At 43.2% G+C, this 15,693-nt stretch overlaps 1 protein-coding gene across 2 annotated transcripts in view; it reads right to left on the bottom strand.

The window, feature by feature from the left end:
• Window positions 1-15,693, bottom strand: part of LOC109882732 (protein mono-ADP-ribosyltransferase PARP8) — a 105,650-nt gene that overhangs the window by 11,755 nt on the left and 78,202 nt on the right. Inside the window, exons 13-23 of one of the 2 annotated variants that reach the window (XM_031816599.1) lie at window positions 14,700-14,838; window positions 14,156-14,209; window positions 13,942-14,037; window positions 13,491-13,583; window positions 13,252-13,377; window positions 12,716-12,781; window positions 12,136-12,224; window positions 9,883-9,931; window positions 4,877-4,989; window positions 4,316-4,388; window positions 1,538-1,607 (exon numbers count right to left, since the gene is read on the bottom strand). In XM_031816599.1, coding sequence (XP_031672459.1) covers window positions 1,538-1,607; window positions 4,316-4,388; window positions 4,877-4,989; window positions 9,883-9,931; window positions 12,136-12,224; window positions 12,716-12,781; window positions 13,252-13,377; window positions 13,491-13,583; window positions 13,942-14,037; window positions 14,156-14,209; window positions 14,700-14,838 — 968 coding nt within the window. The remainder of the gene's footprint in view (window positions 1-1,537; window positions 1,608-4,315; window positions 4,389-4,876; window positions 4,990-9,882; window positions 9,932-12,135; window positions 12,225-12,715; window positions 12,782-13,251; window positions 13,378-13,490; window positions 13,584-13,941; window positions 14,038-14,155; window positions 14,210-14,699; window positions 14,839-15,693) is intronic. The other variant, XM_031816600.1, reaches the window with a different exon arrangement.

Genomic DNA, 15,693 nt, shown 5'->3' with positions numbered 1-15,693 from the left:
GGTTTGCCTATCCATGTGAGCGACGCAGACTCAGTCTCGTCCTTTAAGTCTTTATTGAAGACTCATCTCTTCAGTAGGTCCAATGATTGAGTGTAGTCTGGCCCAGGGATACAAAGGCGCCCGAGAAGGCACTGGAGAGACGAACAGCCCTATGATTGAGTGTAGTCTGGCCCAGGAGTGTGAAGGTGAACGGAAAGGCACTGGAGAGACGAACAGCCCTGTCTCTGCCTGGCCGTTTCCACTTTCTCCACTGGGATTCTCTGCCTCTAACCCTATTACAGGGGCTGAGTCACTGGCTTACTGGTGCTCTTCCATGCCGTCCCTAGGAGGGGTGTGTCACTTGAGTGGGCTGAGTCACTGGCTTACTGGTGCTCTTCCATGCCGTCCCTAGGAGGGGTGTGTCACTTGAGTGAGTTGAGTCACTAACGTGATCTTCCTGTCCGGGTTGGCGCCCCCTCAGGTTTGTGCCATGGGGGAGATCTTCGTGGACTATACTCGGCCTTGTCTCAGGGTAGTAAGTTGGTGGTTTGAGGATATCCCTCTAGTGGTGTAGGGGCTGTGCTTTTGCAGAGTTGGTGGGGTTATATCCCGCATGTTTGGCCCTGTCCGGGGGTATCATTGGATGGGGCCACAGTGTCTCCTGACCCCTCCTGTCTCAGCCTCCAGTATTTATGCTGCAGTAGTTTGTGTCGGGGGGCTAGGGTCAGTCTGTAATATCTGGAGTATTTCTCCTGTCCTATCCGGTGTCTTGTGTGAATTTAAGTGTGCTCTCTCTAATTCTCTCTTTCTCTCTTTCTTTCTCTTTCTCGGAGGACCTGAGTCCTAGGACCATGCCTCAGGAATACCTGGCCTGATGACTCCTTGCTGTCCCCAGTCCACCTGGTCGTGCTGCTGCTCCAGTTTAAACTGTTCTGCCTGCGACTATGGAACCCTGACCTGTTCACCGGGCATCACCTTGTCCCGGACCAGCAGTTTTCGACTCTCTCTCTCTACTGCACCTGCTGTCTCGAACTCTGAATGATCAGCTATGAAAATCCAACTGACATTTACTCCTGAGGTGCTGACCTGTTGCACCCTCTACAACCACTGTGATTATTATTATTTGACCCTGCTGGTCATCTATGAACATTTGAACATCTTGGCCATGTTCTGTTATAATCTCCACCCGGCACAGCCAGAAGAGGACTGGCCACCCCTCATAGCCTGGTTCCTCTCTAGGTTTCTTCCTAGGTTTTGGCCTTTCTAGGGAGTTTCTCCTAGCCACCGTGCTTCTACATCTGCATTGCTTGCTGTTTGGGGTTTTAGGCTGGGTTTCTGTACAGCACTTTGTGACATCTGCTGATGTAAAAAGGGCTTTATAAATACATTTAATTGAAATAGACAGCATGGTAATTCATCCAAAACAACCATTACATTTTAAAGAGACAGAACGGTAATGAATCAAAAACAACCATTTGTTGTCCCTTCTCAAAGTTACCAAGAGAATGGATCATTAACCCCTGACCTAATGCTGTTGCTCCATCCGAGACTTAGATACCTGAGTAACCAAAGGATATGCTTGACATTGGGCTGAGATAGATTCCACTCCCATAGATGGCGCCATGGAGCTGCAGACAGAGAGATACAATAACCAAAATATTAGAGGCCTTTAAAGTGGAACTGACAGCATCTTAGCAACAATAAATCTGATTAAAATCTATTCAAAAATACATTTAGGAAGAATATGATGCCTTTTTTTTCTTCTGAGAAGCGAGCACTTAAATATGGTGATTTTCATTCAATCATAGAATGTTTGGGAATGACATAGAGTAATGCATTTGTGAGAATTCTATAGCAATATAGAATTGGAAAGCGGCCTTGCGTTTGGACAATTAATAGACACTACAGGAAATCAAACCCAATAAAAAACATGTCAGTCTTGTCCGGGACCAGACACAGACTGCTGCGCCATAGCCAATCAGAGCTACAGTAGGCCTTTATGCAAATAAGCCATTTTCTACACTGGCCTGCCATCATTCACTTTGTCCTGGACTGTGTGTTTACAGGCAGTAGGGCCTGTCATCATTCACTATGAACTGGACTGTGTGTTTACAGGCAGTAGGGCCTGTCATCATTCACTATGAACTGGACTGTGTGTTTACAGGCAGTAGGGCCTGTCATCATTCACTTTGAACTGGACTGTGTTTACAGGCAGTAGGGCCTGTCATCATTCACTATGAACTGGACTGTGTGTTTACAGGCAGTAGGGCCTGTCATCATTCACTTTGAACTGGACTGTGTGTTTACAGGCAGTAGGGCCTGTCATCATTCACTTTGAACTGGACTGTGTGTTTACAGGCAGTAGGGCCTGTCATCATTCACTTTGAACTGGACTGTGTGTTTACAGGCAGTAGGGCCTGTCATCATTCACTATGAACTGGACTGTGTGTCTACAGGCAGTAGAGCCTGTCATCATTCACTTTGAACTGGACTGTGTGTTTACAGGCAGTAGAGCCTGTCATCATTCACTATGAACTGGACTGTGTGTTTACAGGCAGTAGGGCCTGCCATCATTCACTCTGAACTGGACTTTACATGCAGTAGAGCCTGTCATCATTCACTTTGAACTGGACTGTGTGTCTACAGGCAGTAGGGCCTGTCATCATTCACTATGAACTGGACTGTGTGTCTACAGGCAGTAGGGCCTGTCATCATTCACTATGAACTGGACTGTGTGTCTACAGGCAGTAGGGCCTGTCATCATTCACTATGAACTGGACTTTACATGCAGTAGCAACAGCGTGACTTTAGATCATTAGAATACATTCACCAAAAGACACAAGAAACACCTGAATGGATTTCTGCAAATATGTAAACACCACGAGAGTCCTCTTACATTTGGGAACTTTACAGTCCTATTGATCATACAACCAAGAACAGGTAGGCTTTCTCCTACGCACAACAACAACAAGAAGATAAACAACTAATGCTAGCCAGAGCGAGATGAGCTAAACTCTAATGAGGGAACACTAGATAAACCCTCTCAAACCTGTCCAGCTAGTTGGCTGTCAAAATTGCACTGATAAAGGATGTGGGAATAGTAGCCTGCTCGCCCTGTTGCAGCTTGCCTGCCAAATGCACGCCTGTCTCAACCCACGTTTTGACTACTGAATGGGAACTTGCCTGCCAAATGCACGCCTGTCTCAACCCACGTTTTGGCTACTGAATGGGAACTTGCCTGCCAAATGCACGCCTGTCTCAACCCACGTTTTGACTACTGAATGGGAACTTGCCTGCCAAATGCACGCCTGTCTCAACCCACGTTTTGACTACTGAATGGGAACTTGCCTGCCCGCCCATTTGATCGATGCCAAATACATTTGATTGACATCTAAGAGATATGTTCTAACTGTGGAAAAAGTCGTTCAAGTTCAGCATCGCTAGCTAGCAAAGTGATTAACACTTCTCGCTAGCCAATCAAATTACACCTGGATCTCTAATTGTTGCCACCGAAAAACGATATGGGGGGGGGGGGACGACGACCGTCGGCCACTCACCCACTTATCCAATGACATGACATCCTCCCAGCAGCTAGTTAGTTAGTTAACGTTCGACTCCGTGTTTCTAGGCTGCTAAATAAATAGATACATAAATAGATAAGCTAGTCTATTAACCACCTTATGACTGACTTGTGATCATTGCACTTGCTAGTTTGATTGTATTGTAACATTCCCAGCCATAGTTACATTTGTTCGTTTTTTTATCCAAAAATATTGAGTGATTGAAACTGAAATAGTGCATCCCGAAATGGCTGCAGGAAGCAAACAATGTTACCAGCTGTTATTTACAAGCTGAAAGCAATATTTTGGGGGGATTAACAAGAAATGTATTGGTGAATTATATGAATTATGCGTTGAACTGCATCCATCTATTCTGACAACAATGCTTTTCTCTTCGTCGTGGAACGTCGAGTCGTCGTGGAAACTATTTTAAAGCCTTTTTATTCAAGTTGTTTTTCGTAGCACAAACTGGGGATTTTATATTTTTCACTGATATTATTATGATTGTCTGTTTGTTACAAAACGCTGTCAGTTCCACTTTATCGATATGCAATGTACTGTATATTATGTATGGTAACTGTGGATTTGCAAGCAAAGAGGTGTTAGGTTGATAAGTGTGTCCTTGAATGGTTATGGGTTATATTTCCTCAGCCCCCACCCCACAGCATACCAAACAAACTAGTCTCAGGGGTCAGGCATTTCAAATCACAGTTTGTGCCTTTTAGGGGTTGATAAACACGTTGTATACCTCCTCGGATGTTGTTGTTGTTGTTTACCTGAAGTCTTGTGTTGGATGCAACCACCAAACCGTTTCTCAAAATGGAGTGCCAATTCTCTATGTGAGAACCACTGAGGAGAGAATTCAAATATGTTAAAATATATTATAAAGGTGTCGCTCTAATCCTCCATAGCATTATAACTGCATCATAATGCATTATACATACACGTTTATGTAAAGTGTTCTTCCACTAAAGAGAGCAAAGTCACTCCTGAAATCATATCCTGAAAACATATCCTGAAAACATATCCTGAAAACATATCCTGAAATCATATCCTGAAAACATATCCTGAAATCATATCCTGAAAACATATCCTGAAAACATATCCTGAAATCATATCCTGAAAACATATCCTGAAAACATATCCTGAAAACATATCCTGAAAACATATCCTGAAATCATATCCTGAAAACATATCCTGAAAACATATCCTGAAAACATATCCTGAAAACAAAACAGTTGTCAGTGTAAGAGCACAAGAGTAAAAACACATTGTGTTCACAAGTGTGGGGCTGATGTGTAGCTAGCTACTGGTAGATGTAAGAAAAACGTTCCTACTGGAAAGCGAAGGTACTCCCGAAGAGGTTTTTGGCAGCTCGGAAGTTGGACTCTTTGGCAGGAGGACTGTTGAGTAGAAGGAACTGGTGTGGGGTGTGCATGAACTTCAGCTGCTGCAGTCGTGACACGAGAGACAGGAGACAACAACACCAGAGACTTATCACTTACAGGATGCATCCTAAATGGCACCTGTATCAAAACTAGTGCACTACATAGGGAATAGGGTGCCATATAAAGTAGTGCACTACATAGGGAATAGGGTGCCATATAAAGTAGTGCACTACATAGGGAATAGGGTGCCATATAAAGTAGTGGCCTACATAGGGAATAGGGTGCCATATAAAGTAGTGCACTACATAGGGAATAGGGTGCCATATAAAGTAGTGGCCTACATAGGGAATAGGGTGCCATATAAAGTAGTGCACTACATAGGGAATAGGGTGCCATATAAAGTAGTGGCCTACATAGGGAATAGGGTGCCATATAAAGTAGTGCACTACATAGGGAATAGGGTGCCATATAAAGTAGTGGCCTACATAGGGAATAGGGTGCCATATAAAGTAGTGCACTACATAGGGAATAGGGTGCCATATAAAGTAGTGCACTACATAGGGAATAGGGTTCCATATAAAGTAGTGCACTACATAGGGAATAGGGTTCCATATAAAGTAGTGCGCTACATAGGGAATAGGGTTCCATATAAAGTAGTGCACTACATAGGGAATAGGGTGCCATATAAAGTAGTGGCCTACATAGGGAATAGGGTGCCATATAAAGTAGTGCACTACATAGGGAATAGGGTGCCATATAAAGTAGTGGCCTACATAGGGAATAGGGTGCCATATAAAGTAGTGCACTACATAGGGAATAGGGTGCCATATAAAGTAGTGGCCTACATAGGGAATAGGGTGCCATATAAAGTAGTGCACTACATAGGGAATAGGGTGCCATATAAAGTAGTGGCCTACATAGGGAATAGGGTGCCATATAAAGTAGTGCACTACATAGGGAATAGGGTGCCATATAAAGTAGTGCACTACATAGGGAATAGGGTTCCATATAAAGTAGTGCACTACATAGGGAATAGGGTTCCATATAAAGTAGTGCACTACATAGGGAATAGGGTTCCATATAAAGTAGTGCACTACATAGGGAATAGGGTGCCATATAAAGTAGTGGCCTACATAGGGAATAGGGTGCCATATAAAGTGGTGCACTATATAGGGAATAGGGTGCCATATAAAGTAGTGGCCTACATAGGGAATAGGGTGCCATATAAAGTAGTGCACTACATAGGGAATAGGGTGCCATATAAAGTAGTGCACTATATAGGGAATAGGGTGCCATATAAAGTAGTGGCCTACATAGGGAATTGGGTGCCATATAAAGTAGTGGCCTACATAGGGAATAGGGTGCCATATAAAGTAGTGCACTACATAGGGAATAGGGTGCCATATAAAGTAGTGCACTACATAGGGAATAGGGTGCCATATAAAGTAGTGCACTACATAGGGAATAGGGTGCCATATAAAGTAGTGGCCTACATAGGGAATAGGGTGCCATATAAAGTAGTGCACTACATAGGGAATAGGGTGCCATATAAAGTAGTGCACTACATAGGGAATAGGGTGCCATATAAAGTAGTGGCCTACATAGGGAATAGGGTGCCATATAAAGTAGTGGCCTACATAGGGAATAGGGTGCCATATAAAGTAGTGCACTACATAGGGAATAGGGTGCCATATAAAGTAGTGCACTACATAGGGAATAGGGTGCCATATAAAGTAGTGCACTACATAGGGAATAGGGTGCCATATAAAGTAGTGGCCTACATAGGGAATAGGGTGCCATATAAAGTAGTGGCCTACATAGGGAATAAGGTGCCATATAAAGTAGTGGCCTACATAGGGAATAGGGTGCCATATAAAGTAGTGCACTACATAGGGAATAGGGTGCCATATAAAGTAGTGCACTACATAGGGAATAGGGTGCCATATAAAGTAGTGCACTACATAGGGAATAGGGTGCCATATAAAGTAGTGGCCTACATAGGGAATAGGGTTCCATATAAAGTAGTGCACTACATAGGGAATAGGGTGCCATATAAAGTAGTGCACTACATAGGGAATAGGGTGCCATATAAAGTAGTGGCCTACATAGGGAATAGGGTGCCATATAAAGTAGTGCACTATATAGGGAATAGGGTGCCATATAAAGTAGTGCACTACATAGGGAATAGGGTGCCATATAAAGTAGTGGCCTACATAGGGAATAGGGTGCCATATAAAGTAGTGCACTACATAGGGAATAGGGTGCCATATAAAGTAGTGCACTACATAGGGAATAGGGTGCCATATAAAGTAGTGCACTACATAGGGAATAGGGTGCCATATAAAGTAGTGCACTACATAGGGAATAGGGTGCCATATAAAGTAGTGCACTACATAGGGAATAGGGTGCCATATAAAGTAGTGCACTACATAGGGAATAGGGTGCCATATAAAGTAGTGCACTACATAGGGAATAGGGTGCCATATAAAGTAGTGCACTACATAGGGAATAGGGTGCCATATAAAGTAGTGCACTACATAGGGAATAGGGTGCCATATAAAGTAGTGCACTACATAGGGAATAGGGTGCCATATTGGATATCAAATATGCTGGTGAGCAATTGTATTAGTTTAAAATAATATAATTTCCCAATTTACTTTAGCATACTTTATAGCTCAGTTTCTTTATTTATTGACAACATTTTATAAAAATTAAATGTATAAAATGTATAATTCAAAAACTGAGCTATATTGTATGCTCAAGTAAATTGGGAAATTATATTTTTGTTTTAACTAATACAATTGCCCACCACCATATGTTTCAGTAGGTATAGGGTTATTTTCTGCTTATGCATCCTCATGTCGACATCCAAACCCCCCACTGGTGTGTCTGGCCAAAGAGCTCTATTTTCACGTCATCCGACAAATGTAAACGCCTGGCTATTTAGCTTCCGCTGGTCCTGGGGCTCTTGTTAAGGTCAACGGCATCATGAACTTTACCCAGTTCCAAGACATTTTAACCAAAAACCTGGATACCCATGCCATGAGGGTGAAACTTGGCCACAAGTAGATTTTCCAAGAAAGACAATCAACCGAGCACACATCAAACAAAGTCTCCGGGCTTAAACCCCTATTTGAAACACTGTGGTTTGAATTGAAAAGGTCCATAAGAACAGATGAAGGATATCAACGATCTGGAAAGATTCTGTACGGAGGAATGTTCTAAGATTCCCTCCCGATGTGTTCTAGAATCTAAGAAAACATTCTAGAATAAAAGCTCAGTGCCATTAACCCCAGTATTTGTATTAATTATTATGATAGTATGTTTTCTAGAATCTCATATTTTTTGTTGTTGTTGGTTGAAAAAGGCTCAGTGTCATTATCCTCACAAGGCGAGGTATTGAAAGGTATTGACAGTGTCATTATCCTCACAAGGTGAGGTATTGAAAGGTATTGACCGTGTCATTATCCTCACAAGGTGATGTATTGAAAGGTAATGACAGTGTCATTATCCTCACAAGGTGAGGTATTGAAAGGTATTGACCGTGTCATTATCCTCACAAGGTGAGGTATTGAAAGGTATTGACCGTGTCATTATCCTCACAAGGTGAGGTATTGAAAGGTATTGACCGTGTCATTATCCTCACAAGGTGAGGTATTGAAAGGTATTGACAGTGTCATTATCCTCACAAGGTGAGGTATTGACCGTGTCATTATCCTCACAAGTTGAGGTATTGACCGTGTCATTATCCTCACAAGGTGAGGTATTGACCGTGTCATTATCCTCACAAGGTGAGGTATTGAAAGGTATTGACAGTGTCATTATCCTCACACGGTGAGGTATTGAAAGGTATTGACAGTGTCATTATCCCCACAAGGTGAGGTATTGAAAGGTATTGACAACAGTCATTTTTGACACCTATCTTTTTGAGAGAAAAAATATATTAGTATAAAATAATATAATTTCCCATTTTGTTTTGAGTATACAATATAGCTCAGTACTTGAATTCAGCCAGACTTAATAACCATAAATATATAGATACTACATCATGTTAAGCCAGACTTAATAACCATAAATATATAGATACTACATCATGTTAAGCCAGACTTAATAACCATAAATATATAGATACTACATCATGTTAAGCCAGACTTAATAACCATAAATATAGAGATACTACATCATGTTAAGCCAGACTTAATAACCATAAATATAGAGATACTACATCATGTTAAGCCAGACTTAATAACCATAAATATATAGATACTACATCATGTTAAGCCAGACTTAATAACCATAAATATAGAGATACTACATCATGTTAAGCCAGACTTAATAACCATAAATATAGAGATACTACATCATGTTAAGCCAGACTTAATAACCATAAATATATAGATACTACATCATGTTAAGCCAGACTTAATAACCATAAATATATAGATACTACATCATGTTAAGCCAGACTTAATAACCATAAATATATAGATACTACATCATGTTAAGCCAGACTTAATAACCATAAATATATAGATACTACATCATGTTAAGCCAGACTTAATAACCATAAATATATAGATACTACATCATGTTAAGCCAGACTTAATAACCATAAATATATAGATACTACATCATGTTAAGCCAGACTTAATAACCATAAATGTAGAGATATCATCACCAGGGATTGTTTAAAACAAATCTGCATAACGTCCTGTTCAACCCTCTACATAACTGAAACACCTTTTATATGGAGTGAATTATTCAGTAATTAAGACCATTTGATGGTGAATGCCAGTAAAATGAACAATGTGATATCAAACCGATGTTCAGTTCTAGTATTTCTCTCATCTTCTCTTCAATAAGGACAAACGACGCTAGTTCTATTTCATTTCACATATTCTTAATTGCACCTGAGGAGGTGAATAAAGGTTTATTGAAGGGAATATAAAACTCACTCTGGTAACTGGAAGTTTGACGATGTGTGACCTGTTACTGGATATTACCCTGAAGGGGGGGGATAAGAAAAACATTTATAGTCTTAACACTTTGTAATATAACACTTCCAGCAAAGTGACTGTTGTTGTATATCTCTGTAAGTGTCAAATCATACAGTTTCTGTGGGTGGTGAAATCAGAAATATTTTAAGAAATGATGAGATCGGGAAACTCTATTGGATTCGTATTAACACCCATTGAGTACATGGCCCTAGGTTGTCAATGGGCTGCATGGTGCATTCTGGGCCGTGTGGTGCATTCTGAGCCGCGTGGTGCATTCTGGGCCGCATGGTGCATTCTGGGCCGCGTGGTGCATTCTGGGCCGCGTGGTGCATTCTGTGCTCATACCCTGACTTTTAGGAGCTGATTGCGTGGCAATTAGCTTAGCAGCCGCGTGACGCAGCATGACAACGTGAATGCGATTGGTCCACAGTCTTCTGGTCAGGGAATAATACATTCCTCCATTCACTGTCGATATTCCCATCTCCTCATTTGTTAAAGTATTTCTGGTATAAATGTATCCGTCTACATGATGTTTGTCTGTGTACATTCAATATGACAGCCAGTGTTTCTGACTGCTCTGCAGTAAGGCCTGGAATGGTCATGTCTCAATGGTACACAATGGTAGAAAATATAAGAACAATGGTACACAATGGTAGAAAATATAAGAACAATGGGCACAATGGTAGAAAATATAAGAACAATGGGCACAATGGTAGAAAATATAAGAACAATGGCACACAATGGTAGAAAATATAAGAACAATGGGCACAATGGTAGAAAATATAAGGACAATGGGCACAATGGTAGAAAATATAAGAACAATGGTACACAATGGTAGAAAATATAAGAACAATGGCACACAATGGTAGAAAATATAAGAACAATGGGCACAATGGTAGAAAATATAAGGACAATGGGCACAATGGTAGAAAATATAAGAACAATGGTACACAATGGTAGAAAATATAAGAACAATGGGCACAATGGTAGAAAATATAAGGACAATGGGCACATTGGTAGAAAATGGTAAGTCAGGAGTCAGGATGGGGTTGGATGGACGTGAGACTCACCATCACATTTGACTGATTGTATTGACTGAATTGAAGGCTGTGTTTTTAGTTTAGGTGGGGAGAATGAAGGAAGGGTCTCTTACCATGGCAGTAAGGGGCTTCTTACCATGGCAGTAAGGGGCTTCTTACCATGGCAGTAAGGGGCTTCTTACCATGGCAGTAAGGGGCTTCTTACCATGGCAGTAAGGGGCTTCTTACCATGGCAGTAAGGGGCTTCTTACCATGGCAGTAAGGGGCTTCTTACCATGGCAGTAAGGGGCTTCTTACCATGGCAGTAAGGGGCATCTTACCATGGCAGTAAGGGGATTCTTTCCATGGCAGTAAGGGGCTTCTTACCATGGCAGTAAGGGGCTTCTTACCATGGCAGTAAGGGGGTTCTTATCATTGCAGTAAGGGGCTTCTTACCATGGCAGTAAGGGGCTTCTTACCATGGCAGTAAGGGGCTTCTTACCATGGCAGTAAGGGGCTTCTTACCATGGCAGTAAGGGGCTTCTTACCATGGCAGTAAGGGGCTTCTTACCATGGCAGTAAGGGGCTTCTTACCATGGCAGTAAGGGGCTTCTTACCATGGCAGTAAGGGGGTTCTTATCATTGCAGTAAGGGGCTTCTTACCATGGCAGTAAGGGGCTTCTTACCATGGCAGTAAGGGGGTTCTTATCATTGCAGTAAGGGGCTTCTTACCATGGCAGTAAGGGGCTTCTTACCATTGCAGTAAGGGGTTTCTTACCATGGCAGTAAGGGGTTTCTTACCATTGCAGTAAGGGGCTTCTTACCATCGCAGTAAGGGGTTTCTTACCATCGCAGTAATGCGTTTCTTACCATTGAAGTAAGGGAATTCTTACCATCGCAGTAAGGGGCTTCTTACCATTGAAGTAAGGGAATTCTTACCATCGCAGTAAGGGGCTTCTTACCATCGCAGTAAGGGGTTTCTTATCATTGCAGTAAGGGGCTTCTTACCATCGCAGTAAGGGGCTTCTTACCATCGCAGTAAGGGGTTTCTTATCATTGCAGTAAGGGGTTTCTTACCATCGCAGTAAGGAGTTTCTTACCATCGCAGTAAGGGGTTTCTTACCATCGCAGTAAGGGGTTTCTTACCATTGCAGTAAGGAGTTTCTTACCATTGCAGTAAGGGGTCTCTTACCATGTCAGTAAGGGGTGAGCTAAAGGATCATGCTTGTCCATCTGCCTCTTGACCTCAAGGTAAGGTGCCTGTAGAGAAACAATACTCTTCTAACTAGGGTTATTTAACTCTGCTGGCTTAAGAACACACAGCTACACAGGAGGCATGGAAGGGGATGAGAGCCTGGGTGAATTATGTGTGTGTGTGTGTGTGTGTGTGTGTGTGTGTGTGTGTGTGTGTGTGTGTGTGTGTGTGTGTGTGTGTGTGTGTGTGCATGTGTGTGCGTGTATGCGTGTGTGTGTGCATGTGTGTATGCATGTGTGTATGCGTGTGTGTATGCGTGTGTGTATGCGTGTGTGTTGTAGATGTTGAACATTGTACAATAACATTATAAGTTGACATTGCCAAAAGGCTCTATAATGCTATATAAGATGAAGTCATGCCGTAAGGTGGCATTGCCCTGTACAGTAAATGTGAAGTCTCCATATAGTTACCTGGGACATTTCTCTGATAGATGGAAGGGTCAAGGGTTAGGGTTAGTTACCTGGGACATTTCTCTTATAGATGGAAGGGTCAAGGGTCAAGGGTTAGGATTAGTTACCTGGGACATTTCTCTGATAGAGGTAAGGCTGTCAAGGGCTCTCATCACTCGGTCATAATCCTTTTTCTGAAATGAACCACAATCATCATCATCATCATCATCATCACTGCAGTCAATCCAATAAAACACACCACCTTCTCGTCTACAGCCTACCAGACAGCAGAGTGATGCATCATAGGCAGTACTGCAACACTTTAAAAAGGACCATTAAATTCAGCAGGAATCAACGAAAACAACAACAGTCCTCTGGGTATTCAAGTCAATGGTTTTCTATGAGACATCACCTTATAAACAGTAGACTATACATCTTCAAGTACATTTTTTGGGGGGGCCTGTGCCTTAAGGTATATGATAATAATTAGCTTATTGCCCTTTACCCGGGGGTTGAAGGACTAAGGCTGTTAGTAGGTTCAGGGTTAGTCAACCATACCCGGGGGTTGAAGGCCTAAGGCTGTTAGTAGGTTCAGGGTTAGTCAACCATACCCGGGGGTTGAAGGCCTAAGGCTGTTAGTAGGTTCAGGGTTAGTAAACCATACCCGGGGGTTGAAGGCCAGTGCCTGGGAGTCACACGGGTCCACCACGGAGGGATATGGCTCAAAGATGACCACTTTCCTGGGAGACTCTAGAGCAGACCTACACATGGACACCAACAGGTCCACCACCTAGGAAACAGGAGGACTGGTTAAACTGTCTGTGTGTGTGTGTGTGTGTGTGTGTGTGTGTGTGTGTGTGTGTGTGTGTGTGTGTGTGTGTGTGTGGTCTGTGTGTGATGTACCTGAGCTCCTGTGGCGATCTCGTCGGCTGCCTCGTTCATCACCCCCAGTGTTTGAAAGGCAAACACACACAGTTCTCGCTCACACACGGTGGGCTGTAGGGTGGACACACCACATAGACGGGATCAGATCATCTCCCATCTAGGGCCAAAACAGTCTACTGGACGGTACATCTAGGGCCAAAACAGTCTACTGTCTGGTACATCTAGGGCCAAAACAGTCTACTGTCTGGTACATCTAGGGCCAAAACAGTCTACTGTCTGGTACATCTAGGGCCAAACCAGTCTACTGGACGGTTCGTCTAGGTCTACGTACCGTAGACTGTTTAGCCCTAGGCATACCGTGCGTGCGTGCAGTGCATGCGTCTGGCATGTGTGCATGTATGTATGTATGTATGTATGTATGTGTGTGTGTGTGTGTGCGTGTGTGTGCACGAGCGTGGTGTGTACTCACTCGGAGCATGGGTCCGTTCTGGAACACATGTGGTTCGTCACACACCACACAGAACTCATTCAGGACCGGAGTTCTCTGCTCAGCATATTCCATGGTCTGAAGAGACAACACAACACAACATAGTGGATCAAACCTCCTGTTGAGAACACCTTATAATGGGGTTGGCTAAAGTAAAATTTACCTGTAAGGTTTTCTATAAGGTGGCAGTGGTTACCTGGACAAGGAAGCCTCTGTCTCTTATCGGAATAGACTTGGCCCCATTGTTTGGCTATAGAGGGAAAGAGGGCTGTTTAGTAATGATGTCCGGACCTCTGGCAGTCTCTATGGGGGTGCCACAGGGTTCAATTCTCGGGCCGACTCTCTTCTCTGTTGCTGCTTCTGTATACTTCTGGCCCTTCTCTGTGTTAACTAACCTCCAGACGAGCTTCAATGCCATACAACACTCCTTCCATAGCCTCCAACTGCTCTTAAACGCAAGTAAAACTAAATGCATGCTTTTCAATCGATCACTGCCCGCACGTGCCCGCCAGTCCAGCATCACTACTCTGAACGGCTCTGACAACTACAAATACCTAGGTGTCTGGTTAGACTGTAAACTCTCCTTCCAGACTCATATTAAGCATCTCCAATCCAAAATTAAATCTAGAATTGGTTTCCTATTTCATTTAATTGGTTTCCTACACGTATGGTTTCCTATAAAATTGGTTAACTATTCATTTTTCTAATAACCATCAGCCAATCGTGAGAGGCCTACTGACCGGCGGGGGCGTGGCGAGCGAGGGGGCAAGGATCCCGATGAGCCCTGAGGTAAGAGAGAGCCGCCTCCCCTCGGATGGAGACACAGAGTCCTTGAAGATGTCCGCTGCTTTGCCCATCTTGGTACTGCTGGAGTAGGACCTGAGGTAACATGGAGGCATTGATGAGGCAGTAGGACCTACAGTAACATGGAGGCATTGATGAGGCAGTAGGACCTACAGTAACATGGAGGCATTGATGAGGTAGTAGGACCTACAGTAACATGGAGGCATTGATGAGGTAGTAGGACCTACAGTAACATGGAGGCATTGATGAGGCAGTAGGACCTACAGTAACATGGAGGCATTGATGAGGCAGTAGGACCTGCAGTAACATGAAGGCATTGATGAGGCAGTAGGACCTGAGGTAACATGGAGGCATTGATGAGGCAGTAGGACCTATAGTAACATGGAGGCATTGATGAGGTAGTAGGACCTACAGTAACATGGAGGCATTGATGAGGCAGTAGGACCTGCAGTAACATGGAGGCATTGATGAGGCAGTAGGACCTGCAGTAACATGGAGGCATTGATGAGGCAGTAGGACCTATAGTAACATGGAGGCATTGATGAGTTAGTAGGACCTACAGTAACATGGAGGCATTGATGAGGCAGTAGGACCTGCAGTAACATGGAGGCATTGATGAGCCAGTAGGACCTACAGTAACATGGAGGCATTGATGAGGCAGTAGGACCTGCAGTAACATAGAGGCATTGATGAGGTAGTAGGACCTGCAGTAACATGGAGGCATTGATGAGGCAGTAGGACCTACAGTAACATGAAGGCATTGATGAGGCAGTAGGACCTGAGGTAACATGGAGGCATTGATGAGGCAGTAGGACCTACAGTAACATGGAGGCATTGATGAGGCAGTAGGACCTACAGTAACATGGAGGCATTGATGCGGCAGTAGGACCTGAGGTAACATGGAGGCATTGATGAGGCAGTAGGACCTAC

The sequence above is a fragment of the Oncorhynchus kisutch genome, linkage group LG3 (assembly GCF_002021735.2).
Source record: "Oncorhynchus kisutch isolate 150728-3 linkage group LG3, Okis_V2, whole genome shotgun sequence".
NCBI lineage: Eukaryota > Metazoa > Chordata > Actinopteri > Salmoniformes > Salmonidae > Oncorhynchus > Oncorhynchus kisutch.
The sequence above is the reverse complement of the archived record's forward strand: the minus strand, read 5'-3'. Positions and strand labels throughout refer to the sequence as shown.